The sequence below is a fragment of the Mustela erminea genome, chromosome 8 (genome assembly GCF_009829155.1).
Source record: "Mustela erminea isolate mMusErm1 chromosome 8, mMusErm1.Pri, whole genome shotgun sequence".
Lineage (NCBI taxonomy): Eukaryota > Metazoa > Chordata > Mammalia > Carnivora > Mustelidae > Mustela > Mustela erminea.
Window position 1 is genome coordinate 51,385,740 of NC_045621.1, and position 27,009 is coordinate 51,412,748.

Below are 27,009 nucleotides of genomic sequence, written 5' to 3' on the forward strand. Positions count from 1 at the left end.
CTTTGCTGAATTCCTGTATCAGTTACAGCAATTTTTCAGCAGAGTCTTTCAGGCTTTCTACATAGAATATCATGTCATCTATGAGGAGTGAGTGACTTCTTCTTGCAGATTTGGGTGCCTTTTATTTCTTTTTGTGGTCTGATTGCTGAGGCCAGCCCTTGCAGTACTGTATTGAACAGCAGTGGTGAGAATGTACATCCCTGTCTTGTTCCTGCCCACAGAGGAAAAACTCTCAGATTTTCCCCATTGAGGATGATACTCACTGTGGGTGTTATATATATGGCCTGTATGATGTTGAGGTATGTTCTTTCTATCCCTATTTCTTGCAGGTTTTGTATAAAGAAAAGATGCTGTATTTTGTCAAATGCTTTATCTGCATCTATTGAGAGGATCATATGGTTCTTATCCTTTCTTTCATTAATGTGGTGTATCATGTTGATTGATTCGTGGATATTGAACCACCACTGCAGCCCAGGAACAAATCCCACTTGATCATGGTGAATAATCCTTCTAATGTACTGTTAGATTCGATTTGCTAGTATCTTGATGAGAATTTCTACATCCATTTTCATCAGGGATATTGGTCTGTAATGCTTCTTTATAGTGGGGTCTTTGGTTTTGGGATCAAGGTAATGCTGGCCTCATAGAGGGAATTAGTTTTCCTTTCATTCCTATTTTTTGGAATAGCTTCAGAAGACTAAGAATTACTACTTCTTTAAATGTCTGGTAGAATTCCCCTGGCAAGCCATCTAGCCCTGGACTCTTGTTTGGAGATTTTTGATTACTGACTCAATTTCTTTGCTGGTTATAAGGACTGTTCAAATTTTCTATTTCTTCCTGTTTCAGTTTTGGTGGTTTATATGTTTCTAAGTATTTATCCATTTCTTCCAGATTGCCCAATTTGTTGCCATATAATTGCTCATAATATTCTTTTATAATTGTTTGTATTTCTGTGGTGTTCTTTATCTCTCTTCTTTCATTCATGATTGTGTTTATTTGGGTCCTTTCTCTTTTCTTTTTGATAGGTCTGGGTAGGGGTTTATCAGTTTTGTTAATTCTTTCAAAAAACAAGCTTCTGGTTTTGCTCATCTGTTCTACTCCTTTTTTGATTTCTGTATTATATATTTCTTCTCTCATCTTTATTACTTCCCCTCTTCTACTGGATTTAGGCTTTGTTTGCTGTTCTTTTTCTAGCTTCTTTAGGTGTAAGGTTAGGCTGTATATTTGAGAATTTTCTTGCTTCTTGAGGAAGGCCTGTATTGCTATACACTTCCCTCTTAGGATCACCTTTGCTGAGTCCCAAAGGTTCTGGAGTGTTCTGTTTTCATTTTCATTTGCCTCCATGCATTTTTAAAATTTCTTCTTGAATTTCCTCATTACCTGTTAATTCTTTAGTAGGGTGTTCTTTAACCTCTATGTATTTGTGGCCTTCCAAAATTTTTTTCTTGTGGTTGACTTCAAGTTTTACAGAGTTGTGGTCTAAAAATGTGCATGGTATGATCTTAATCTTTCTGTACTGACTGAGGCCTGATTTGTGACCCAGTATGTGATCCATTCTGGAGAATGTTCCAGTTGCACCCAAAAAGAATGTGTATTCTGCTGCTTCCGGACGAAATGCTCTGGATATATCTGTTATGTCCATATGATCAAGTGTGTCATTCAAAGAGATTGTTTCCTTGTTGATCTTCTGCTTAGACCGTCTGTGCATTGCTGTGAGTAGGATGTTAAAGTCCTTTGCTATTATGGTATTGTTATTAATGAGTTTCTTTAAGTTTGTTATTGACTGATTTATTTATCTGCCTGCTCCCAAGCTGGGGTAAATATTTACAACTGTTAGATCTTTTTGGATAGACCCCTTTCTTATGATATAGTACCCTTCTTCATCTCTTATTATAGTCTAAAGTCTTATGGTTTAAAACCTAGTTATAGTTATATATATATATATATATATATATATATATATATATATATACTTACAGTCTTTGGTTTAAAACCTAGTTTATCCTATATAAGTATGGCTAGTTCAGCTTGACTTTGATGTTCATTAACATGATAGATGGCTCTCCACCCCTCCTTTTCAACCTGTAGTTGTCTTTGGGTCAAAAATTAGTCTTTTGTAAGCAGAGAATTGATGGGTCATGTTTTCTCATCCATTCCAATACCCTGTGTCTTTTGATTGGAGCATCCATTCCATTTACATTCCAAGTAACCATTGATAGATAAGATTGTAGTGCCTTTGTATTACCTATAATGACTCTGTTCCTGTAGATTGTCTCTGTTCCTTTCTAGTCTTTGTTGATTTTGGTGTCTTTCCAACTCGAAGGGTCCACTTAAGTATTTTTTGCCATGCTTAGTGTTTAATGTTCATGATCTCCTTTAGTTTTTGCCTGTCTTGGAAACCCTTTATTTTTCCTTCTATTCTGAATGACAGCATTGATAGATATATAGTATTCTTGGCTACATATTGTTCCATTTAGCTTGTTGAATATATCATTGCTACTGTCTTCTGGCCTGCTAAGTTTCTCTGGACAGGTCTGCTGCTAACCTTCTAGGATAAGGACTTTTTTTGCCTAGCTTTTAGAATGACCTCTGCTTCTTTATATTTTGCCAGTTTCACTGTGATATGTCTTGGTGTTGACTTGTTTTGATTTTGAGGGGAGTTCTTTGTGCCTCTTGGACTTGAATGCCTATTTCCTTCCCTCAACTAGGGAAATTCTCAATTATGATTTGCTCAAATAAAGCTTCTGCTCCTTTTTCCCACTCTTCTTCTTCTGGGCTCCTATGATGTGATTATTATTGCACTTTATGGAAGATCTAACAATTGTAAATATTTATGCCCCCAACTTGGGAGCATCCAGATATATAAATCGGTGAAAAACAAACTGAAATAAACTCATTAATAACAATTCCATAATAGTAGGGGACTTCAACATCCCACTCACAGCAATGGACAGAATATATATATATATATATTCACACACACACACACATATATATATACACATATACAGATACATATATATATATGTCTATACATATATATACATATATATACACATATACATATGTATATGTATATTTATGTGTATGTGTATATGTATATGTGTATGTATATGTATATACATATATATGTATCTGTATATGTATATATATGTATATATACACATGTATATGTATATGTACATATGTATATGTATATGTATATACATATATATGTATCTGTATATGTATATATATATATATATATGTGTGTGTGTGTGAATATATATATATATATTCTGCCCATTGCTGTGAGTGGGATGTATATATGTATCTGTATATGTGTATATATATATGTGTGTGTGTGTGAATATATATATATATATATATATATATATATATATACTGGGTCACAAATCAGGCCTCTGTCAGTACAAAAATATTAAGATCATACCATGCACATTTTTAGACCACAACTCTGTAAAACTTGAAGTCAACCACAAGAAAAAATTTTGAAAGACTACAAATACATCGAGGTTAAAGAACATCCTACTGAAGAATGAATGGGCAATGAGGAAATTAAAGAAGTTAAAATATATATGGCAATATACCCTCTTCCACATGTACTCCAGGAAGGGAACTGTTCGCTCCCAGTGTGACCCAGGGTATCCCCACACCACGGCATCTTGCCTATGTGCTGCTCTCTCTCCCACTCTCTCCTTCTCTCCCTGACTTCTCTCTGTGAAAAGGCTTTCCCTCTACGGCACTGACGCTTTTCTCAATTCAAATCTCTGAACCTTGTTTCTGCCACATTCTCTCCTTGCAGTTGTGCAGATTGTTTTCTTAATGCTCAGATCGATTTCCTTGTTCAAAATGATTTGATGTTGACCTAGCTGTGTTTGAAGAATGAGGCAAGTCCAGGATCACCCTACTACTCTGCCATCTTCTCTAATATGGGTTTTTTACAGAGTTTTCCAGTAGAGAAATTGTTGTTTCAAAGTATATGATTTTACAGAGGGTTTTCCAGTAGAGAAATTATTGTTTCAAAGTATATGATTTTGCAGAGGGATTTCCAGTAAAGAAATGATTGTTTCAAAGTATATGGTTATTTTTAAGAAGCTAGATAAAAAAATCATTTATTTTTAATAAGCCAACTTCTTTCCAAAGAAGTTTTTATCATTTTACATTTTCACCCACAAAGTAAAAAAGGACTCATTTCATCCTAAAATATAATTTTATCAAAACCAGTATTTAATTTTAATGTACAGTTCTTTAATTCACACAATCCTTAATTAAATTAATTAGTAGTTTTTGCAGACAACAGGGAAAATGTTGCCTTGTGTTCGGGTTGGTTGTTCATTTGCTTGTACATGTAATGGTAATCTCTGCTCAGCTTTTAAATCTTGTTTCCCTTTCTCATGTATTTTTGGAAAATTTCCTTAATTGATAATGCTTCTATATTTTGTATTACTGGATTATATCCTCCATTATATTAGATTGCTTTATGTTGATAAACAAGTTTAGTTGTTAACAATTTTGTAAGACAAGATTGCTAATAAGAATATGAATTTTCATTTTCATTCTTTGAGTATATGATAATTTTACTTCACTGTTAATTAACTGGGGACTAATTAATCAATATTCTGATTTTTAATTCTTTATTTACTTCTTCCCTTTAATTGCCTGTTTTAAGGCACTTAATTTATGACTAATAACTTCACCAAGAAGGTTGCAGGAAATAAAAAACATAAACTCAAGCTGCAAATCAAAGTAGTAAGTAAGTATAGGGTAGCTTTATTAAGGTGTTTTTTTGTTTTTTGTTTTTTTTTTTTTTTGAGTGGCGGATTTTGAATATTTTACCTGTTAATACTTCTTCACTCTATTTTTGGGAAGTATGTGCATTTCTTTCAGGTATCATTAAGGTAAAAAAAAAACCCACCATATTAAAATATTCAAGCAGGCAAATAAAATTTTATTTATGTTTGTGCATCTGTATGATAAAATTTGGAAAGGAGCACTTGCCAGTTTTGCTTCTGGGATTTCTTGTGGCTAAATCCCTGTTGCATCCTCTCCTTTGTGCTGTTGGCATCCTTTTGTGCCCTAGAGTTCTGGGCTTTTCTTTGACTTTACTTTCTTTATGTCTCCGGCTAATTACCAGCTGGAGCAGAGTGATTCTGATATAATTTTAAAGATGATTTAATATGGTTTTTCATTGTCTTCTACAAATAAATGCTTTGGAAAGAAAGCCTAGACAAGGAATAGCTGTTAGCCTCCACATTTCAAATAAGGATCATTCATTCCTTACATGTTTTGTTATGAAGAATTCAAAAGTCTTAAGGCCAGCTAGGAAGCTGAGGTTAAGATTTTCTAATGGTTTAATGTCTCAGTGGAAACAGTTATTTTCTTTTTAATCATGTGAGTTGTGACAAAAGAGGAACAGCTCACTGGTGGATGACTGTTGGGAACTGTCTAAATGCTCTATTGTTGTCTTAAATCCCTAGGTCTTATATCCAGTTGAACATTTTGAATTTCTGTTTACCCCTCTTGATAACTATTAATGAAGAAACTTAAACTTCTGGTATGCCATATTATAAGATGAATACTAAGCTGCATTAAATACCTGAAACAAATAAATGGTGAACAACTTTTAGGTTGATGAATACATTTTTTTTAAAGATTTTATTTATTTATTTGATGGAGATCACAAGTAGTCAGGGAGGCAGGCAGAGAGAGAGGGGAGGAAGCAGGCTCCCCGCTGAGCAGAGAGCCTCATGCGGAGCTCAATCCCAGGACCCTGGGATCATGACCTGAGCCAAAGGCAGAGGCTTAACCCACTGAGCCACCCAGGCGCCCCATTTTTTTTTGAAACTACTTAATTTCATTATCTTCTTGAGGGTCATGAATAGCTTTTTACAAGCTTTCTTCTTGAAGACTTAATTTCATTATATTTTATTGATAATCCATTGCTTGTAAAGTCTTATTAACATATGCTTTAGACTTTGCCATTCATGGCATCTTCATAGAATGCATATTTGTGTTTACAATCATGACTACGAAGACCAATGTAGAACAGACTGTTTTGAGAAGTGGCATCTGCTGCCTCGTAAATATTCTGTATAGCATTTCATTCTTCTTTCAATCTCTACATGCTCAATAATTTTGTTACTACATTGTCCTAACATTAATAATTATATATAATAACTACATTAAAAAGAGCTTTGCATTTTGGAATCATTCCTAGTGTTTCAGTTTTCTTTGAGTGATAGTACTTCTAGGGATACGCTCAAGAGAAATGAATACATTGTGTCCATACAAATATTTGTGCATGAATGTTCATAGCTGCATTATTCATAATAACCAAAAAGTGGAAATAACCCAAATATATACCTACTGATAAATGAATAAATAAAATGTGGTATGTCATACCATGGAATATTATTTGGCAAGTAAAAGACAGGAAGTACTGGTATACACTACAGCATGTATACATCTTGTAAATATTATGCCAAGTGAAGAAGACAGTCACAAAGGAGCATATGTTGTATGATTCCATTTAAATGAAAGTTCATAATGGACACTTTGGTAAGAGGCAGAAATTAGATTAGCAGTTACCTAGGGCTTGGGGCCCTGTGAAAATTGGGAGGTTATAGGGAAAGGGAGCTGTTTTCTTTTGAGGTAATGGAAGTGTTCCAAAAGTGTTTGTGCAGAGCTTTGTGACTATACTACAAGCCAATGCATTGTAAACTTTAATGGGTGAATTATATGGTTTGTAAATCTTCAGTAACTTTTTTTAAAAAAAAGTTAAAGCGGTGTGTCAAGGTGGTGATGGTGGCTTGGTCTAGAGTGGCAGCGAAGGGATCGGTGAGAAGTGGGTCAGATCTGAAAGCAGAGGCAACAAAATTTGCTGCAAGATCAAATAGGGGGTGTAAAAAAATGTTGCACAGGAAACAACAGTTGTTGACAAGGATGCAGAAAAAGGGGAACCCTCATTCACTATTGGTGGGAGTGCAGACAGGTGTAGCCACTCTGGAAAATGGTATGGAGGTTTCTCAAAAAGTTAAAAAAACAAAAACAAAAACAAAACAAACAAACAAACAAACAAAACCAAAGCAAAACAAAATGACCCAGCAGTTGCCCTACTAGGTATTTATCCAAAGGATACCTTAATTCTAATTTGAAGGAATACATGCACCCGAGTGTTTATGGCAGCATTACCAACAAATTATAGAAAGCCAAATTATGGAAAGAGCCCAGATGTCCATCAACTGATGAATGGATAAAGAAGATATGGTCTCTGTCTATCTATCTATCCATCTGTCTATCTATAATGGAATATTGATCAGCCATAGGAAGAACAAAATCTTCCATTTGCAGTGACATGGATGGTGCCAAAGAGTATTATGCTAAATGAAATAAGTCAGAGAAAGACCAATACCACATGATTTCACTCGTGTGGATTTAAGAAACAAAACAAATGAGCAAAGGGAAAAAAAAATAAGAGAGACGAATCAAGAAACAGACTCTTTAACTATGGAGAAAAAACTGATGGTTACTGGAGGGAAAGTGAGTCAAGAATGGGTTAAACAGGTGATGAGTATTAAGGAGGGCACTTGTGATGAGCACTGAGTGCTGTCTGTAAAGGGTGAATCATTGATTTGTATGGATGAAAGAAACAAAAAAGTACAATGTTTTTGGTACCATACAAAAAAAAAAAAAAAAAGTATAAGGTTTTTTGACACAGCCTGTGCTATGTCAAATCCTGTTTAGGAGTTACGTAAAATGTTGCTTATGGATTGACCATTGAATTGGTCACTCTGTATTGACCGATTAGCTGTGATTGTGTCAAATAAGGTTTCCATATGGTGGCAGGGGCCAAATCCTTTTGGGTTTAAGAAAAAAATATGAGGTTAGGGATATGGGATATGTAGGCAGTGGGTATACATAATTCTTTCTAGAAGTTTTGTATTAAAGGTGAGCAGGGTGCTGGAGGAGTAGCTGAAGAGGGATGTGGGGGCAAATCAGTTTATTTTAAGGTGATTATTCATACAGCATCTTTGTATGGATAGCATTGACTTAGTAGAGAAGAAACAATAATGCAGAAGAGACAAGTGCACTACGTCGGTGACATCCTATGTGAAAGCAGAGGGTGTTGCACTCCTAAAGGGACAGTCATGCATTGTAACACCTGGACCTGCAGATTTAGGCTTGGCAGTCATAGAACATGCAGGCTGATACATTCAACATGGCAGTAGGCAAAATACTTTTTTGATTGTTTATGTCTTCTCTGCTAAATGTAGAAATGTAATGATTGGCTAAGAGGAAGAAGTGTGGAGATGGCAGTCTGAGGAAGGCAGACAATGTGCAGAAGTTTCCTGATGGATGAAGATTGATTTGAGTAGGAACTGTTCCAAGATGGCAGCAAAGCACTGAAAGATACTTGTAATGGGATGTGAGTTTATAGCGTGAAAAGGAGAACAGGCAGCATATGGGGGGTGGGGGACTCTTTCTAGGTCATGTTCATCTGTTTGCAAGTAGGAGTGGAATAGGAGAAAGTCTGATTAACCTGCTTATTAGTTTCGTAGCGCTGCCATAAGAAAGTATCGCAGACTGTGTTGCTTACACACAGAAATTTATCTTCTCACAGATTTTAGAAGCCTATAATCAGTGTGTCAGTGGACTTAATTTCTTTTTTTTTTAATTTATTTATTTGACAGAGCTCACAAGCAGGCAGAGAGACAGGCAGAGAGAGAGAGAGTAAGGGAAACAGGTTCCCCGCTGAGCAGAGAGCCCGATGCGGGGCTTGATCGTAGGACCCTGGGATCATGACCTGTGCCCAAGGCAGAAGCTTTAACCCACTGAGCCACCTAGGTGCCCTAGTGAACTTAATTTCATTCTGAGGTCTTTCTCTATAGCGTGTAGATGGCTGCCTTCTCTGTTATCACATGATCTTTCCTCTGTGTCCTAATGACCTTTTTTATAAGGATGCCCATCATTTAGATTAGGACCAATGTGTATGATCTAATTTTGCCTTAATTACCTCTTTAAAGGCTCTATCTTCAAATATAGTCACGTTCTAAAATATTGGGGGTTAGAACTTCATATATGAATTTTTGGGGATGGCTGTGGCAAAATTCATAATAAACTATAACAACCAGTTTAAAAACTTAAATATATTTGAGTGAGAAATGGAATATATAAGACGTTTGAAATCTTGTTCTCATATAACTTACTACTTAAGATGAACAGATAATAAACAAATTATAAAAAACGATTAATCTTTTAATATGTTTGGGGGTATTAGGTACAAAGAAGAAAGATAAATGAATTAAAGAAATATAGCATGACTGAGTTGTGTGTGTTATTTTACATAGGTTGATGGAAAGCTCTCCAAGATTTGACATTTGAGCAGGAAGTAAGGAAGAACTGAAGGAAATAAGAGCAGGGAGCCATGACCATGTCAGTGCACAGAGAAAACAGCATATGCACAGGCCCTGAGGCAAGGTATATATAAGAAACAGTCTGGAGACCCAAGTTTCTGCCGTTGAGAACACAATTAGGAAAAGAGTCAGAAAGATACTAGTCAGGGAATCAAATGATAGGTACACAAACAGTTTGCTTTTGCCTTAAGAAAATGGGGTATAATTTATACAGAATGATGTGCATAGCTCTTAAGTCTATGATTCAGAGTTTTGACAATTGTCAAATCCTGTGTGACTCTTCCTGATCATAAACCCTACTAAATATATTTGTGATTATTAAATATAAAACACTATAATTTGTAATACAGTTATTAATATTAAATATATTCATGATGATGATGATCTTGTCTTCCGACCCCCTGAATACATACATACTGAATTTATGCTACTTCTGAAGGGATGGGCTAAGAGAATTCTCACCCTTTTTTCTCATTCTTTTGATCATGTTCATGATGTTGATAATATTATTGTTACTACTACTACTACTAACTAATGTATATTGAGTCCTTCCTGAGTGCCAGGCACTGTTACAAGAGTTTTGCGTATATCAGTTATTCAGCACTCACCATAGCCTGTTCACATTTTCTCATTAGGAAACTTAATCGAGGCACACATTTAAGCACATTTAAGCAACTTGAATTAAGCCATACAACTAGTGAGTACTGGAATGCAGATTCAACCCCTGGCATTCTAACTCTGCACTATGTAATTTAAATCTTATGCTAGGTTGCCTCCCAATAATCAAATTTTATGTTATGAATATTCCACTTTCCTTAGTTTAAAAGCAAGTGAGGGCTCTTCTTTCCTTTCTGTTCCACTGTTTCCACACAGGCATTCGTTTAATATTATGTTGCTTCTTTCTCTCTTAGTATATATTCCCATGTGATTTTTGTAGTGGATCCTTTGGTTTAGGTTGGGGCAGATTCCCTTAGCTCATCTCAATTTTTGATTTTCATTCATACATAGATCAGTCTTCTTGTCAAGCATACCTGTGACTAATGCAGGGTACTTTTTTTCAGTGCTTACACATTAGATTTATCAGTCCGTAAACCAAATTCTGCAAATTTGTCCAGTCATCAGCTCCCAGAAGCTCCTGCACAGTTATTTAAAACATCTCAAGCATGTTGGTGCCTGGAACTTCTGGGAGTACTATCAGCAGTCTTCTGCTAGCTCCCAGGATCCTTTGGCAGCCTCACATACAGCCTTACAAAGTAGATTGGATAGATTTGTACCTATTATGCAATTTTCTACAAAATAAAATGAGTACAGATAAACATGTCTAGTGGCAACTAACTAGACTCTTTATGCAAGTAATAACTTCAATTCAAAAACAAAAAAACTCATTATCCTTATTTAAAACATATGTACCAAACTCCTAAGCTTTGTCTAGATTTTTTAATTTAAAATTTATTTTTGATAAAAAAAAAAAAGAAAATGGTGCATATCGTCAAATCATGTAATATGTCATAGAATATCTGACTGATAGAAGAAAAAGAGAAGCAGTCAGACTAACAAGATAGTACTTGATGGTTTTCTTTTGTAAGTATTCCTACCTAGATCAATACTATTACAGAGAGAAATAATGTGCTCCAGAGATACTGAAATGGTTAGGAAAGGGGCTGTGTTTTCAGATAGAAGAGCCTGTAGTTTATGCTAGTTAGTCCTGTTCCACATTGGCTTGGCAAGCCAGTGATATTGCAGAACTTGGATTCAGTCTGAGAAACCGAGAAGTGTTTGCAAATTAATAGAGGCTTACTGGAATAAAAACACAATACAGATGCTGATTCTCTTAAATAAACCTGGGCCGCCAACTGTGTTTATGGTGGTTACTGTTAACTGTGTATGTTGTACCTTGCTTCTGCTCAATCAGTTTTGTTCTCATGAAGAGTATTGGGATACAATATATGAGATTACTATTATACAAGTGTCAGCAGATAAAACTTACAAATGATAAGATTTAGTATTTTTTTTTAATTTTTTATTTTTTATAAACATATATTTTTATCCCCAGGGGTACAGGTCTGTGAATCACCAGGTTTACACACTTCACAACACTCAGCAAAGCACATACCCTCCCCAATGTCCATAATCCCACCCCTTTCTCCCCAACCCCCTCCCCCCAGCAACCCTCAGTTTGTTTTGTGAGATTAAGAGTCACTTATGGTTTGTCAAGATTTAGTATTTTTTTCAAGGTAGAGATGGAATTCAAAAGTTGAAATATATGAGGGAAGACTTTCACAAACAAAAAATTTAAACAGCAGTGTCATTTTATCATTAAAATAGTGAGGAGACTTCTCTCAGTGCTAATGGCTTGATATATAGCTCTGTCAGCCTATGAAATTAGATAATTTGAGTAATGCTTGAAGTGGCAATAAGATATGATTTCGACTTTCTATTATAACTAAAGTTTATATTAAATTCTGAATAACCTTAAATGTTAGGCTATTAGGAAATGTCTTATCTTAGACATTTTAATATTTAAGTGATTTCACATTTTTTATTATAATAATGTTTTTTATATTTTCTTTTAAAAATGTTCTCATGCATTATCTCACTTAAGCCTTACAGTATTTTAGGAGGTGAATAGAACAGGGAATATGTTATAGTAAAGGCAACGAAGCACAGAGAGGCAAATGCCTACCCAAAGACATCTTTTCATTTTATGACAGAGCCAGGGATGGTGTTTTTTATGCCTTTTATTATAGATCTTTATATAACATATAGGATCTTTTATTACAGGGTCTTTTAAGATATTCCTGTCTTAAATCTGGGGATGGCCATTTGGTAACCATTAGTGTTATGTATACTTTCCTGTGAGACTTTTTTCCACAATAAACTGAAGGGGACTGCTTCATCATAGGACTGAAGAAAGATAAAATAGCTTGAATTGTTTCATATCTCACATTCAGTAAAGCATGCAGAAAGTAACAGGAAAGATACATAGGGGAATTATTCCCTTGTTATCAGGTTTAGAGGCTGAGTTCCAATGTTTAGTTATAATATTTACAAAAAGTGAAGTTAAAATGAAATAAAATAGATAATTAATGTGCCATTTTTTAAGAAAAATAATAAGCAAATAGGTAAACCCCATAAGTCATATATTCCTTCAGTTTGCAGATTTTGCACCTTTCTTTCTTTAATAACTATATGCTGAATAAATGTAAATTTAATGTAGATCGTGAAAATAGACTTATAATTTTTTCAGCTGTCACTTTATGTAAATTTTGAAATCACTGTGAGTCTGGGTGGTTTGTAACAGGCAGCAGCATTGGTGTTGCTTTATCATGCAAAGTCAGCTGCCATTAATTTAAAGAGCTTCTGCTTCTGCAAATTGCCTTTGATGTTTTTATTTTGAGACAAATATTTATGAAATATTTCAAGTATCTTTGTATTTAATAGCTCTTCTTCCCAAATATCTTTCAAGGCTATGATACTAATTCACATCAAAGATTTTATATTTAAGTTATTATTATATTTGATTTTATTTTTTTAGAGAGAGAGTGAGTAGTGCGAGAGAGGGAGAGGGAGAGAGAGAATCCCAAGCAGGCCAACATGGGCTCTATCTCATGACCCATCACCCTGAGATCATGTCAAGCTGAAATTAAGAGTTGGGTACCTAAGACTGAGCCACAGGAGCCCCACAGTTGATGTTATTTTAAGTGTAACAGATGATCCGAGAATATTTTTGGTTTGTTATACTTACTGTACATGACTTAACTGTAACTTTATGTAAATCAATTGACCAGGCAGTTCCTGCTCTTTATAGTATAAATGAAAGAAATATGTTTATGATATTAATTCTACACTTAACTTTGAATATCTCTCAATACTTGTGCACTTACCTGTTATGCCTTTTAGAATTCTTGCTTTGGTTATTTTAAGTCACTTTAAACTAGTATTTTGTTTCCCCTCTGATACTTTTTTTGAGCATACACGATCCTTTCTAAAATATACATTTGTTGTGGATACTTTCTGCACAGTCCAGATGGGGTTTTTAAGGCTATGTAACTGATGACTAATTTCATGTAATGGTCCTTTTTGAGAATTCAAGAATTTTTGTTTTGTATGTTAATATTAATAATTATCTGTTTTGCAAGATACTTTACAAGCATTATTGTGGTTAGTTCTCATGACAATCTTTAGGTTTGGCCTTGCTACTCTCATTTTATAGGTGAGGAAACAGAGGCTTAAAAGGGTCCCACAGAGGGGCCCGTGGAGGGTGCGGTCGGTTAAGTGTCAGACTTACGGTTTTGGCTCAGGTTGTGATCTTGGGGTGGTGAGGTCGAGCCCCGTATCTGGCTCTGTGCTCAGCAGGGAGTCTGCTTGAGATCTTCTCCCTTTTCCTCTGCCCCTCCTGCTTGTGCTCTTCCTCTCAAATAAGTAAATAAATCTTAAAAAAAATTTTTTTTAAAGGATCCCATAGATAATAGGTCACTAAAAATAGGCCTGTCTGTGTATAAAAGTAGTTTTTAACTACTATTATATATTGTATTCCAGGATGATTTCTATTTCAGCAGTATTGGCTCCTCAAAAGTGCTGAATCAGGATAAATTCGGGGCTGCTCTGTGTGACAGCGTGGTGCTCTGCTGAATATCATCATAGGGCTTTTGAAGAAAAGAATACAACCTGAAGAAATCAGATAGTTGTGGCGTGCCTGGCAGAGTAGTGACAGATACAGGATTAGCTGTTAGAATTTTAGCCACCTGGCTTGCTTACAGTTTTCATGTATTTAGGCTTTTCATTCTGAATTTGAAGGCTGAGTGAGGATATGTATGTATGGAGACATTAAATAAATCATATATTTCATGTTATATTTCCTTTATATGGACAACAAACTATGCAATAATGAAATTTTCTTTTCCCCCTCCTCCTTTTTTTTAATACAGTGGGATGCATCCTGCTTTTATCTTGGAGTTCAACCCTGTGGCTTGGAGTTATCACTGTAGCATCTGTCTTCGATCTGTGTGTTAACTAGAAATCAAAAGAAGACATGAGGAGGTTTGTTTACTGCAAGGTGGTTCTGGCCACTTCCCTGATGTGGGTGTTTGTTGACGTCTTCTTACTTCTGTACTTCAGTGAATGTAACAAGTGTGACGACAAGAAGGAGCGATCCCTGCTACCAGCACTCAGGGGTAAGTGCTTCTGAAGCAAATGTTGCTTTTATAAAGATGAGAGTTGTGGTGACTCTTGACGAAACTGTGAAATAGGGATTTTGTAAGCTGTTGAGTTAGAAGAGCATTTTGGCAGAACTATTAGTGTACATTTACCCATGGGAAAGCTACTTTCCTTGCTCGGCCTCAGGGGTCTTGTTGGAAGAAATGAGACGAGTTAGCTAACCTCAAAGGTACCCTCCAATTCTAATAATTCCAATGTTCTGTGACTGTGTGGAAAGAACAGGGTAGTGAACATTCAAATTGGACAGAATTTAAAATTTAGGCTTCCAGAAGCAAAAGCCCTTAGAGGCTAAGTACATAACATAAAAGGGAAAAACTACTAAAGTGAGATGGTGGGGATTGTAACAAAATGTAAGGACACATGACACCCTTACAGACTTCTAAAAACAATAAATGAACAAACAACTTTTTAAACAGAACACATATTGATGGCCAGATTTGATCTGCGGGTACCAGGTCGTTGCCCCATAATTACAAGTACATGATAAAGTCATGTTAACGTAGTATTTCCTTCTTTAGGAAGGAATCAGTTTCCTTTTGATTTTTCCCTTCTTTAGGGACCAGTTTCAGTGACTACATAAGAAACAATGATTTTTATAAAAGCTGATTTATTAAGTCAAGCCATAGGGATTCATTTTCTGCAGTTATTCCAAATAATTTTCTCTATGCTTTTTGTTGACTTTTAGATTCATTAAAAAGTTTCCATAATACTCCTCGTATAGAAGTGCTTCTAATATATATAGGACGCTTGAAATTAGTTTTATTACCATCGCCTTAAACATTGGTTTTCTTGAAATCTAGTTTACAGTAATTCTCTGCTTAGCAAATTTTCTTTATAAATATGATAAAAAGTAGGCTTTCAATCCCATTTCGAATGTTTGTACCTTTTAGAAAAGTAAATCTAAATTACTGACTTGAGTTTTGCATTTGCTTAATGGATGTAGTTAGCTTTTAATGTGACAGATATTTTTGAGGTTATTAATCAAAATATGTGAATAAACAGAATTTTATTGTTAATGTTTGGTTATATGAGGGTTAGGAAACACAGAAGATCATTTCCAAAAGTTAGTTTTTAGTAAGAGTATTTTGAACTATTTTTTTCACTTTAGATTGCAGTAATGCTTTCGCTCAGTTGGAGACATTCTATCTTCTTCTTTTCCAAAATGAGTTTCTCTCACTGTAATTTTTTTGACTGGCACAAAAAATGGAGAGAAAGTGCTTTCAAAGTGACAGTGCCTAGACCCATTTAGGTAGTTTATATACATATTTTATGCCTTTATACTAGAATTATTCAAAGATTAATAAGTCTATCAGTTTTTGATAAATGAACATGGGGATTGATATGCTGACCTTTGGTTAAAATCCCAGAAAAAAATTCGCCTTCTCTGCTTCTTTGTTGAATCAGTTGAGCTACTGATTGGCCAAAAGTGGAAGTGTGTTTTGATGGATCTCATCAGTTTGGAATGATTGCTTTGTCATTTGTTGAATAGGGACATCTAGATTGGTCACAAAAAAATGTCATAATCTGATTCAGCAAAACTACGACAGCTTATTCTGCGAGTACCAAAAAATGTACAGCTTTGCTGATTTAAGCCCTTAATGCTCAGTCTTAAATCTCAAAATGTGAAATTTAAAGATGCAAGGCAAAATTAGTAATTTTTCCTCATACTTAAGTTGTAAAATTAAACTACATTCTCCATATTTTTAAGGCTTGTTTAATGTTGTACATTAGTATTTGTCTTGAATAAATGGAAATAGACTTTAGGGTTTTAAGTTTATTTTCTATTGTTACTTCTTATTTTAGAATCTTAGTTTATTTAGGAATCGTGCCACATATTTAAAATGATATTTTATTTACGGGCAGACAATGCTGTACAAACTGTACTTGACTAAAAATTTAATGTTCTGGACATGCTAAAAACAAGCTTTATGACTTAAAAGAAGTTGATGTTTCTGGACTTATGTGTCCCCATTATTAAAAAAAAAAGGGGGGGTTTGGACTAGGTGGTTTCTCAGATCCCTTTTTATACTAAATTTTAAGCAATGTTAAGTACCCACTACTGGCATACACTCTGAATTGATTTTGAGACACGTTTATTCATTTATTTATGAATTCGTCAATTATTTAAGTGCCTATTGAATCAACACTTTGTACATCTTAAACCTACATAGTGTTCTATGTCAGATATATTTCAAAAAATAAAAGAAAGGAAAAGAAAAGAATATAGCCCAGTGAAGAGCAAAGGAAAGGAAGGTACTAGAATTTTTATGAAATAACAGAGATTACAGGATACTTCTGAATGAGAAAAATACAGAGCTCTTCTTAGAGTAATTAAGACTAGTATTGGTATAAGGTGTCACAATGGGCTAAATTGCCCCAATGGAATAGCATAGAGACTACAGAAGTAGACTTACACCAAGTGTTTGGACATTCAAAATATGACAAGAGCACCACAGATCAGTGGGGGAGAGAGGGCTCTTTAATTAATGGATTTGAAAATAAGATGGCAGTCTATGTGGAAAACATGAAATTGGATGCCCAACTCATGTCATGAACCAAGATAAACTTTAGGATTTATTAATGTCAACAATAAAACTAAAACTTTTAGTGAAAATAATTTATGCATTTATAAGACCTTGAATTAAGGAAAAATTCTAAAACACTACACAAAAAACATTGACCATAAAAGAAAATATAAATAAATTTGGCTATTTAACTATATGAAAATTGAGAAAGTTGTTTCATTAAAATATACCTTAAAAGAGAAGTTACGAACTGTAGATGTTAAAAGATCATTGGGGCGCCTGGGTGGCTCACTGGGTTAAGCCTCTGGCTTTGGCTCGGGTCATGATCTCAGGGTCCTGGGCTCGAGCCCCGCATTGGCTCTCTGCTCAGCAGGGAGTCTGCTTCTCCCTCCCTCTCTGCCTACTTGTGATCTCTCTCTCTTTGTGAAATAAATAAAATCTTTTAAAAAAAAAAGATCATACAACTGAGATATATATAAAATACACACACACACACACACACACACACACACACTATTATTAATAAGGAAAGTGCAAATAACCCAAAAGGAAAAAATGGGTGACAGGAATGAATAGACATGTCTTAGAAAAGGAAACATACAGGAACAAAAACTTACGAAAAAATATTTAACCTCAATTGTGATCAGGGAAACATAGACCAAGGCTGTAATGACGTACTTATATTCATTCAATTGTCAAAAATTAAATTGGCTGATAATAGCAATTATAAGGACTTATTTATTTATTTATTATTTATTTATTTGAAAGAGAGAAAGCGTATGTGGGTGAGTGGGGAGGGTAGGGGAGGGGCAGAGGGAAAAGGAGAGAAAGTCCAGAGCAGGGGACCAATGACCCAGAGGTCACAACTTGATATGAAACCAAGAGTCAGTCACTTAACTGACTGAGCCACCCAGGTACCCCCATCTCCACATTTTTATAATAACTTCAGATAACAGTTCGTTATTTCTGAAATCTGAACATTCATATATAACCCATCACTCATAGTCATATGCTCAGGATTCTTCCCCACATAGACACTGTTCATAAAAATAAAAGCTGACTTTTATTTTCACCTGGGTGGCTCAGTGGGTTAAAGCCTCTGCCTTCCGCTCAGGTCGTGATCCCAGAGTCCTAGGATCCAGCCCCACATCGGGCTTTCTGCTCAGCAGGGAGCCTGCTTCCCTCTCTCTCTTTGCCTGCCTCTCTGCCCACTTGTGAACTCTGTCTGTAAAATAAATAAATAAAATCTTTAAAAAGAAAAAAGCTGAAAATAACCCATAGATCTATCAGTGGGAATGCTAATGAATGAACTGTGATAAATCATTGTAAGAGAATACTATATATTAGTTAAAATGAATCTATGAATGAATTTTGGTAGTACAATAGTAAGTTATATCCCTCAAAGATGATAAATAACATGCAACACTAACTAAAATTTAAAAATATACATTTTAAGAATATGTAGAGATGCAACAAGACTCTATAAAGCAAGCAAGATTAATTATGATAATGGGATTTAGAATGTTTATTTTCATGTGTTGGGTGAGGCAGGTGCATGAGATGGGGAATGGACATTTTGACTGAATCTGGGGCATTAGTAGTGTCCCTAGATTTGTTTTTCATGTGGTTTTGATGTGTCTATTACATTGTATTACATGGATAACTAAATGAATAAAAGCCACTGATTGGATTTGAAAATTGAGAAGCCATTGAACATATGTAAAAGACAGAGCATACATGATCACATTAGTGTTACGGGAGGATCACTATGGATTCAGCGTGGAGAATGGATTGGAGAAGAAGCAGTCTCTTTAAGGAGGCTGGGTAGGATGCTGTGGTAGTGTCTCATGAATTCTCTGTAGGCAGGGATGCCTACTTGGGGCAGAGGAATGGTGGTGAGGTGTGATGGAAGTGGGTAAAATGAAGAGGCATTTGAGATATGGGTGCTGGATATGTGACTGGCTCTGACAGGTGAGAGATATGGGAGTGTCAAGAAAGAGCCTTGAGTTTCTTGAGGGCATTCTTTGGTTCTGATTCCTGAGAGGGGGAAAAGTGTAGGAGTAGATGAGTTGAGGGTGGACATTGAGTTTATTTTAGACATCTACTAGGCAACTGAATGGAATTGTTCAGTAGGAATTTGGCTACATTATTAATCTCCAAATATCAAACTTAAAAACCATTACTTCGATGGAAAATTTTTTTCTACAATGGATTGCATTTTTTTCTTCTTTATCGAAGAATGAACCATGTGGAATGTAATTGAATCTTTGTTACTGAGTCAGTATTATCATTTTCACACATCAATGATTCAATGATGCTGTTTAAAAAATGATTATTTTAGCGACTTTATGGGAGCACTTAGACCTGTTCCAATATGAAATACAGACGTGTAAATCCTTTTTCTTTTCCTCTTTTCTAAAGGACTGCTTTTTGGTTACATAAGTACTTGTTAGGGGAGCATGTTAACTTTTTCATGCCAGTCTGGGGCCACCTAGAATTAAAATGCACTGAAGGATATTTCTGACTCCTAACTGGTATGGAATACTAACGAGTGGTACTCCCAAGCTGGAAGAATTAGATATTTGAGAGAAGAGGTTTTTAAAAAGACAAGTGCTGCTGTAGTCCACCTAGAAACACTTTGGACAAATTTGAGGTTGTGGCGTAGGCTTCAATGAGCACTCTACCATAGTGGGTCCAACTCTTGGCTGAGCCACTAAGGGCTTATGTCTGAGGGCAAGTTACTTAATCTTCCTGGGCCTCAGTTGCCATCTGTAAAATGAAATGAATGAGTTATGACTTTAAAAATCCTGGTCTTCAAATGAATGATTACATGTTTCTAGCTCATTTTTTTCAATGAAACTATGACAAGTAAACTCTTTTACTATCTGACTTTTGGTCAGTTTGTAAATAATGTTTGGTCCGAGATGAGAAGTAGTGATATCGAAGTGATATGATAGAAGGATTTTGCTTAGAAACCCCAGAGGTGGGGCATCTGCGTGGTTTGGTTGTTTGAGTGTTGGACTTATTTCACCATAGGTCATGATCTCAGGGTGATAAGATCAAGTCCAGTGTCAGATTCCATACTCAGTGGGGAGTCTGCTTGAGATTCTCTCCCTTTCTCCCTCTGCCCCACCCCATCTAAAATAAATAAATCTTTAAAAGGAAAAAAGAAACCCAGAGGGGTTCCTGTCATCACAGAGAACAGAAAAGGCTATCTATAAATTTACGATACTCAAGATGGGAAGGAACCCACCTTTCTTTACCTGATCTGAGTCTTGAGCATATGGCACATACTTAGGGAATGAAATGAAATTTACTTTAAGAAAGGGGAGATATCTAAGAAGGAATTGTTGCTTGTATGTAAACAAACATAAGTACATAGCCAGTAATGATCACAGTAATTATAGGCTGTCAGCTATTCTAAATTATTTCCAAATGTTAACTCATTAATTTTTTACCAAAAAATCTGTGAACTGAGGCAGAGTGAGTGTATGGGAAAAACACATCTGTGTTTTCCATTACTCACACATACAATGCCACTAATACCGGATGTGTGGGCTTTTTCTCCACACCAAGCAATTGTGTGCACCAGCTGAGTGTCCTACAGTTCTGATGCTCTCTACTTGGTATTAACATCAGATCTCACAAGATAAGGTCTCAGTGCCATAGGACTGCCCCCACTTCAGATACCAGTTGCCAGTCCCAGATAATTACCTGTACTTCTCATCCACAAGCTGTAAATTGGTGTCTCTATGACCCCCCTTTAAGTCTGATGATTTTCTAGAATGTCTCACAGAAATCAGAGAAATGGCTATTTACATTTATCAGTTTATTATAAAAAATGTGATAAAGGACATGAATGAAGAGCAAGAAGAAGAGATACATAGAGTGAAGTTCAGAAGGGTCCCAAAGGAAGGAGCTTCTGTCCCCATTGGAACTGGGTGTGCCACCTCCTGTCAGGTTTACCAACTGAGAAGTTCTCTGAAACCCATACTGGGCTTTTTTACAGAGGCCACCTCACATAGAAATGATTCATCATTAATTTAATCTCCAGCCCATCTCCCCTTCCTAGAGGGGAGAGGAAGGAGGCCGAAAGTTCCAAGCTTGTAATCATATATTTGTCTTTCTGGCGACCCGTTCCCAGCCAGGAGTCATTTAGGAGCCCACCAAGAGTTACCTCATTAGAACAAAATAATATATATATATATAATTTAAATTTGAGTTAGTCAACATAAGGCATAGTATTGGTTTCAGGAGCAGAATTTAGTGATCATCATGTACATATAACATGCAGTGCTTATCCCAAGACATGCTCTCTTTAATACCCATCACCCATTTAGCCAGTCCCCTGACCCCCTCCCCACCAGCAATCCTCCATCACAAAAAACACTTCTATGACACAGGAAATTGCAAGGGATTTAGGAGCTCTGTGTCAGAGACACAGATTATTAGAACCAAAAGGTGCTCCTAGTGGTCTTATCAGTTAGGAAATTACAAGGGTCAGAGATGTTCTCTGCTAGGAGCTGGAGGCAGAGAACATCACACACACACACACACACACACACACACACGTATATATAAAATTTATTTTTTTCTGTACTGAGATTAAGGGGGAGTGCCATAATTTTCACAATCAGTAGAATAGGATTTGGTTATTCAGGTGTTGGTTATTAACACCTGTATTAAATAAAGACCTCTCTTATCAATAAATGACAGTTTGTACTAGAGTTCCAGTACCATGCTTTCATTTGGATACCAGGATGGAATACATATTCTGAAAACTTGAAATGACTGTTTTGTCTTCATTCAGAGGTACTATGGACCATGCCATATCTCCTTGGCTTTAGGATGTATAAATTCCAGTCAGGAAGATATTTCCTAGGGATCCTCTGATTTCAGATCATTTATAGAGCAGTATCACCTTCTCTGGCATTTTAAGGTTTTACAGAGTTACAGTTAACCACTTGTGTCCCTTAAGACCTTCTCACTGTGGTTCTCAATGGGGGAAATCAAGAAAATGAATGGAATTGCTGACCAGTAACCCCAATTTGATATTTCCATGTTTCCCTTCATCCTGTCTAGGAGAACAGATTTTTTTTCTTTTCCTTCATAAATTTAAGGACACAAGTAGCCTTGTTCTCTTAGAATCTTGACAGTGGACTCCTGCATTAGCCCTTTCTTTTATTACCTTCTAGATAATCTCCTTATAACGTTAACACTGAGCCATACAATCATTTATTAAAAAAGTGAATGTTCATTAATTTTGTTTGATTAGTCTTTGGTGCTTCAGAGAATTCCTGTGTGCAGGTGTGAGGAAAAACTGAAAAACAGTGAAGTAAAGTGTTAAAACTAACACCCAGTTTTCCTTATTTAAGAAAACAAAAAGACAAAGAACTATGGTTTCATCTTTTGGGGGTAGAGTAGATGAGTTTGATTGATTAAAATGTGTTGTCAGTATTGGAATTGCCCTTAATAAATTATGATGACTGCTGGAACTTTCAGGCAATAATATTTATAGTCATATGAAAAGTAGGGGATATAGACACAGTTTGAATAGAGAACATGTATTTCCCAGATAATTTTCGATCAGATTTATAAATAGTGTTCAAAAATATATGGGCCTTATAAAATTATGACCTTTGTTATATGCTTTGGCCTTCCATACTTTATCCACAAGTCACTCTGATTCCCCTGCCAGTCCACATAGACATATTAATGTTAGGAATGAAAATGAATTTGATTTAATATAATCAATTATTAAGTTTGCTGTGTCAGGGATTTTATATATATTGTTTTGATTAAATCTCAACAGAGCATTAAGGATACATACCATTATTATCCTCATTTTCGTATGTGAAACTGAGACCTAAAATGGTTAATTAAATTACCCAGGTTCGCAAAACTGGTAAGAGGGAAGAAAGGACTCACAACCTGATTTGTCAGACTTCTGGACCCACACTTTGAATCATATTCTGTGCCCTTGAATTAGGTGCACCTAGACTCCTTTTAGGCGAAAACAATCACAACATTTATATGCTAATTTATGAAATATTTACACAAATAGGAATATTTCTGAAGTACATAGAAGGAGGTAGTCACTGACCTTCGGTAAAAAATATCTTATTTAATATACTTAAGAGGAAAGTATTCTGGCAGGTTTGCCTTGCCTTATTTCAGACTTTAGCAATTTGGCATTTATTGACCCTCTACAGTATACTGATTTATATTGCAGTGTTTTTCAGCAGTTCTCTTTGGGGCTAAGCCTCTGAAGTCTTAGCAAGAATAGTTAAAAGTTGTGAGCAGCAGTGAAACATTATTTTTTTTCAAGGTTTAATAGGACCAATAGGTACAATTCTTTCATCAGTTTATTCAATAAAAGTACTGGACTTGGTATTCTGAAATATACAGAATTTCAGCAAATAGAACATTTGCCTTCAAGAATCACAGCCTAAGGTGCCTAGGGAGTTCAGTTGGTTAAGCAACTGCCTTCGGCTCAGGTCATGATCCCAGAGTTCTGGGATTGAGACCTGCATTCGGCTCCCTGCTCAGCAGGAAGTCTGCTTCTCCCTCTGACCTTCCCCTTCTCATGCTCACTCTCTCTCATTCTCTTTCTCTCAAATAAATAAATAAAATCTTAAAAAAAAAAAAAAAGAATCACAGGCTAGTGGAAATATGACATGTACATACATGATGTATACATACAGAACTGCATTATGCAATAGGAAGTAGTGGCTTTTGTGAGAGGGATATCAAGTGAACTAAGAGGAGAGGCCTTGAAGAACATAAATTATGTGGATGTGTGAAATGCAGGAGGAAATAAAATGCCAGAAGAAAGCTATTGCCTTTTTCAAAGTGAGGATATAAGAGAACAGTGAATTGGTTGATTGAAGCAGAATCAGACATAAAGGGGATTTCTAGATTTTAGGTTGAAAGTTGGGATAGAGATAGATTTTAAAGGACTTTGAGTGCTGGAGAAAAAAAAAAAAAAGGAAATCTAACTTTGTTCTCTAGGAAATGAGGAGCCACTGAAGGTTTCTGGAAAAGGAAAGGTGCACTGATCATCAGCGTCATGAGGTTTTGAAGGAGAGTGTAATGCTGTTAGTTACATAGCAGCACAATAGCATGAACATATTTTTATCTTTACATAAAGTCTCAGACATTAACGTTTTATTCATTAAAACTACCTGAATTTCAAGTTAAGTAAATGGAATATTAAGTCATTTAATTTGTTCACTTTGCAAATTAATTGGAACAAGAACATTTCCCATTTCCAAATTAAGATGTTTTAGAAACTTTCCTACTCAAAATCTTCACTAATTTAGGATTAAATAAGCTGAGACAATTCTTTCAACAAACATTGGAATGCGTGATTTGCATCAGAGCTTGGGATAGGAAGTTAAGAAAGTCATTCTTCTTTCAGTTTAGAAAGGGAGAAGGGAATTCAGGATTGTATCAAGGAAATGTCAACATAATAATGCTGTACTATCAGGAGGAGAGGGAATATGTGACATAAAAAAATCAGGGCGCCTGGGTGGCTCAGTGGATTAAGGCCTCTGTCTTCGACTCAGGTAGTGATCCCAGGGTCCTGGGATCAAGCCCTGCATCATACTCTTTGCTCAGCGGGGAGCCTGCTTCCTCCTCTCTCTGTCTCTGCCTCCCTCTCTGCCTACTTGTCTGTCAAATAAATAAATGAAATCTTTAAAAAAAGATTAATCCATGCTATTGAGTGTATCAGTGGTTATTGCTGAAAGTATCCTGTTACTGTACATACTGTGACTTGTTTACCCTTTCACCTGATGATGGACATTTGGGTTTGTTCCCTGGCTGTTATGCATAAAGCTGCACAAGAATCTTTGTGTGGACATATGTTTTCACAACTCTTGGGTAATATCAAGGAGAGGTAGTGCTGAGTCATATGCTAAATGTGTTTTAATTTGGTAAGATAATGCCGGTTTATTTTTTCAGGTTGTTAAACTACTTGCTATTCCCTTCAGTGACGTAAGAGAGATCTGGCTACTCCACATCGTGGCTGCCACTTCATAGCCAGTGCTTTCAGTTTTAGCTATTTTAGTAAACTTGTGGTAATATCTCATTTGATTTGATTTGCATGTCCTGGTAACTGGTGGTATTCAGTAACTTCTCATGTTTTTTTGTTTGTTTGGTTGGTTGTTTTTTTTTTTGCTGTTGTTGTTTTTTTTCTAGTCTTTTAGGAAATGTCTCAAATTCTTTTGCCTATTTTGTAATTGAGTTGTTTCTGGCTTGCTTTTTAAAAAATGCTTTTAAAAATTTTTTCTTTTTAAATGGTGTCTTTCAAAGAACAGAGATTTTTAATTTTCATGAAGTCCAGGTGTATTGTTTTTATTCTTTTATTGTTCTTTTTGGGTCCTATCTAAGAAATCTTTGCCTATGCCGAGGCCATGATGACTTTTTTTTTTTTTTTAAATCTGTGCATTTTCCCAGAAGATTTATGGTTTTAGCCTTTAAGCTTTGACTTAATTTTTGTGTACAGTGTGAGAAGAGTCAAGATTACTTTTTCCTGAAATAAAAACCCACCTGTTCCAGAAACTTTCGTTTCTTGATAAAAAAAAGGCATGGATTTTAGAAATAAGCATGCTATTTTCATGTAATACTCCTCAGAATATACCTCTAAATTTTCCTATTTCTTAATAGATTTTATTTAATTATTTGAGAGAGAGAGAGAGAGAGAGAACATGTATGAGTGTGTGAGGGGACTAGCAGAGGAAGGGGCAGAGGCAGAGGGAGAAAGCAGCAGAATCCATGCTGACTAGGGGGCCTGATGCAGGGACTCAGGCCTAACACCGTGGGATCATGACCTGAGCCAAAGGCAGACACTTAACCAGCTGAGCTACCCAAGTGCTCCTATTTCTTATGTGAATGATTTGATTGCAAATATTTGAGTTTATTTTCAGACAGAATTTACTGTGTATTATATGTAAATGATATAAATTTTGTTATATAACTTGAAAAGTACCCAAATGTTACTAACCAAATCTCCTTTAGACATTTTGATTTGAAGGCAAATGAAAGTCTAACATAAACTGTGTTTTTAAAAAAGTTCTTCCATTTCTCCCTTCCTTCCTCCCTTCCTTCTTTCCATCCTTTCTTTTAAGTGTTCCATTTATTCATTTAACAGAGAAATAGAGCACAAGCAGGGGGAGCAGCAGGCAGAGGGAGAGGAAGAAGTAGGCTCCCCGCTAAGCAGAGAGCCTGATGCTTAATCCCAGGACTCTGTGATGAGGACCTGAGCCAAGGGCAGATGCTTAATTGACTGAGCCATGCTGGTGCCCCAGTACTACCTTTTCAAATAATAAAATTGATAAGTATTTATTGTAGAAGAAATTTAAAATACAAATAGAAATAAAGAAGAAAAATAACCAGAAATTTCACCCAGAAATTGGCATCATAAAATAAAATTTAATATTTTAACTTTTTTGATCAATATAGCATGAGCATTTTGTACCACGTGAAATATTTATTCAAAACATGATTTTAATGGCTGCATATTTTATATGTATATACTATAATTTTCATAATTAGCTACTTTTTATTTTTGTAGATTACTTCTAATTATTATTATTTTTTAACCACAGAATAATCTTTTTTTGTTGTTGTTGTTGTTTTTTTTTTTTTTTTTTTTTTTTTTTATTTACAGCATAACAGTATTCATTATTTTTGCACCACACCCCGTGCTCCATGCAATCCGTGCCCTCTATAATACCCACCACCTGGTACCCCAACCTCCCACCCCCCGTCCCTTCAAAACCCTCAGATTGTTTTTCAGAGTCCATAGTCTCTCATGGTTCACCTCCCCTTCCAATTTCCCCCAACTC

General features: G+C 35.6%; 1 protein-coding gene across 2 annotated transcripts in view; it reads left to right on the plus strand.

The window, feature by feature from the left end:
• Positions 1 to 27,009, plus strand: part of GALNT13 (polypeptide N-acetylgalactosaminyltransferase 13) — a 538,580-nt gene that overhangs the window by 68,051 nt on the left and 443,520 nt on the right. For both annotated transcript variants that reach the window (XM_032355601.1, XM_032355603.1), the window contains one exon: positions 14,345 to 14,590. In XM_032355601.1, coding sequence (XP_032211492.1) covers positions 14,449 to 14,590 — 142 coding nt within the window. In that variant the 5' untranslated portion in view covers positions 14,345 to 14,448. The remainder of the gene's footprint in view (positions 1 to 14,344; positions 14,591 to 27,009) is intronic.